Consider the following 1,473-nt stretch of genomic DNA (forward strand, 5'->3'; position numbering starts at 1 on the left):
GGGACTGGGGGCACTGGAGGGGACTGGGGGGGAATGGGGGGGACTGGAGAGGGACTGGGGGCCACTGGGGCCACTGGGAGGAACTGGGAGCACTGGAGTGGAGCACTGGAAGCACTGGGGGGAGCTGGGAGCACTGGTTGTACTGGGAGCACTGGGGGACACTGGTTGTACTGGGAGCACTGGGGACACTGGTTGTACTGGGAGCACTGGGGACACTGGTTGTACTGGGAGCACTGGGGGGCACTGGTTGTACTGGGAGCACTGGGGACACTGGTTGTACTGGGGACACTGGGAGCGGCGCCGGGCCGCCAGGGGGCGCTGTGAACTCCCGCCAAGTCTCGCCTCCTTGACAGTTCGCCCATGACGTCACAACCCCGCGCCGCGCCGTGACGTCACCAACGCGCCGCGCGGTGCCGGCATGGCGGCGGCGGAGCGGGACGAGGAGGCCGCGGCGCCGCCACAGAAACGCTTCTACCGGCAGCGCGCGCACTCGAACCCGCTGGCCGACCACACCCTGTGCTAGTGAGTGCGGAGACCCCCGGGAACCGCCCGGGACAGCCCCGGAACCCCCCTGGTAACACCCGGCCCTGGGAGCCCCGGGACCCCGGGACGGCCCCGTGGGGCCCCGCGGCCGCCTGGAGCAGCCGGGCTGGGTCCCCGTCCCCTCCCCATCCCCTCCCGGTCCCGCCGTGCCCCCCGGTGCCCGCTCCGGTTCCCGGGCGGTGACGGCCCGGTGCCCGCAGCCCCTCCCGCCCTCAGGACATGGACTGGGCCTCGCTGTTCCCGAGCTTCTTCCCTCCCGACGCCCCCCCCGGGACCCCCCCGGCCCGCGTGGAGTTCGCAGATGTGGGGTGCGGCTACGGGGGGCTGCTCGGTGAGCCCGGGGCACCGGGGCGGGCACCGGGGTGGGCACTGAGGGTGGCACTGGGGGTTTGGGGTGGCGCTGGGGCACAGATCCCCCCACGACACCCCTGGGACCCCCTGAGGACCTTCGGGACCCCCCTGCCCATCCCGTGGTGTGGGTGAGCCCGGGGGTACCGGGGGCTGCTGGGGGGGCACGTTGGGCTGGGGGCGAGGGGGCACCGGGGGCGAGGAGGGCAGGGAGGGGCACAGTCGGGGCACGGAGGGCCCGGCGGGCAGGCGGTGCCGCGGGGCTCTCCCTCGGGGCTGTCTCTCCCCCTCCCTTCCCTCCCTCTCCCTCTCCCCTCCCTCCCCTCCCCCCCGCAGTGGCTCTGGCCGATCTCTTCCCGCGCTCGCTGGCGCTGGGGCTGGAGCTGCGGGCCAAGGTGGCCGCCTTCACCCAGGCCCGGCTGCGGGCGCTGCGGGCGGCGCAGCCCGGCCGCTTCGGCAACGTGGCGTGCGTCAGGGGCAACGCCATGAAGCACCTGCCCCACTTCTTCCACAGGGCTCAGGTGGGGCCCGGCCGCCGGGGCAGCGGGCGGGGGGCGGCTGGGAGCCCTGAGACCCCCAAAC

At 74.5% G+C, this 1,473-nt stretch overlaps 1 protein-coding gene across 1 annotated transcript in view; it reads left to right on the forward strand.

Moving 5' to 3' along the window:
- Positions 1-1,466, forward strand: part of LOC120499470 (tRNA (guanine-N(7)-)-methyltransferase-like) — a gene marked incomplete at its 3' end in the record, with an annotated part of 1,688 nt that extends 222 nt beyond the window's left edge. Inside the window, exons 2-4 of the mRNA XM_039703230.1 lie at positions 353-522; positions 744-874; positions 1,228-1,466. Coding sequence (XP_039559164.1) covers positions 419-522; positions 744-874; positions 1,228-1,466 — 474 coding nt within the window. The remainder of the gene's footprint in view (positions 1-352; positions 523-743; positions 875-1,227) is intronic.
- Between the last annotated feature and the right edge of the window lie 7 nt (positions 1,467-1,473).

Source organism: Passer montanus, unplaced genomic scaffold (assembly GCF_014805655.1).
Source record: "Passer montanus isolate IOZ18808 unplaced genomic scaffold, ASM1480565v1 scaffold161, whole genome shotgun sequence".
Lineage (NCBI taxonomy): Eukaryota > Metazoa > Chordata > Aves > Passeriformes > Passeridae > Passer > Passer montanus.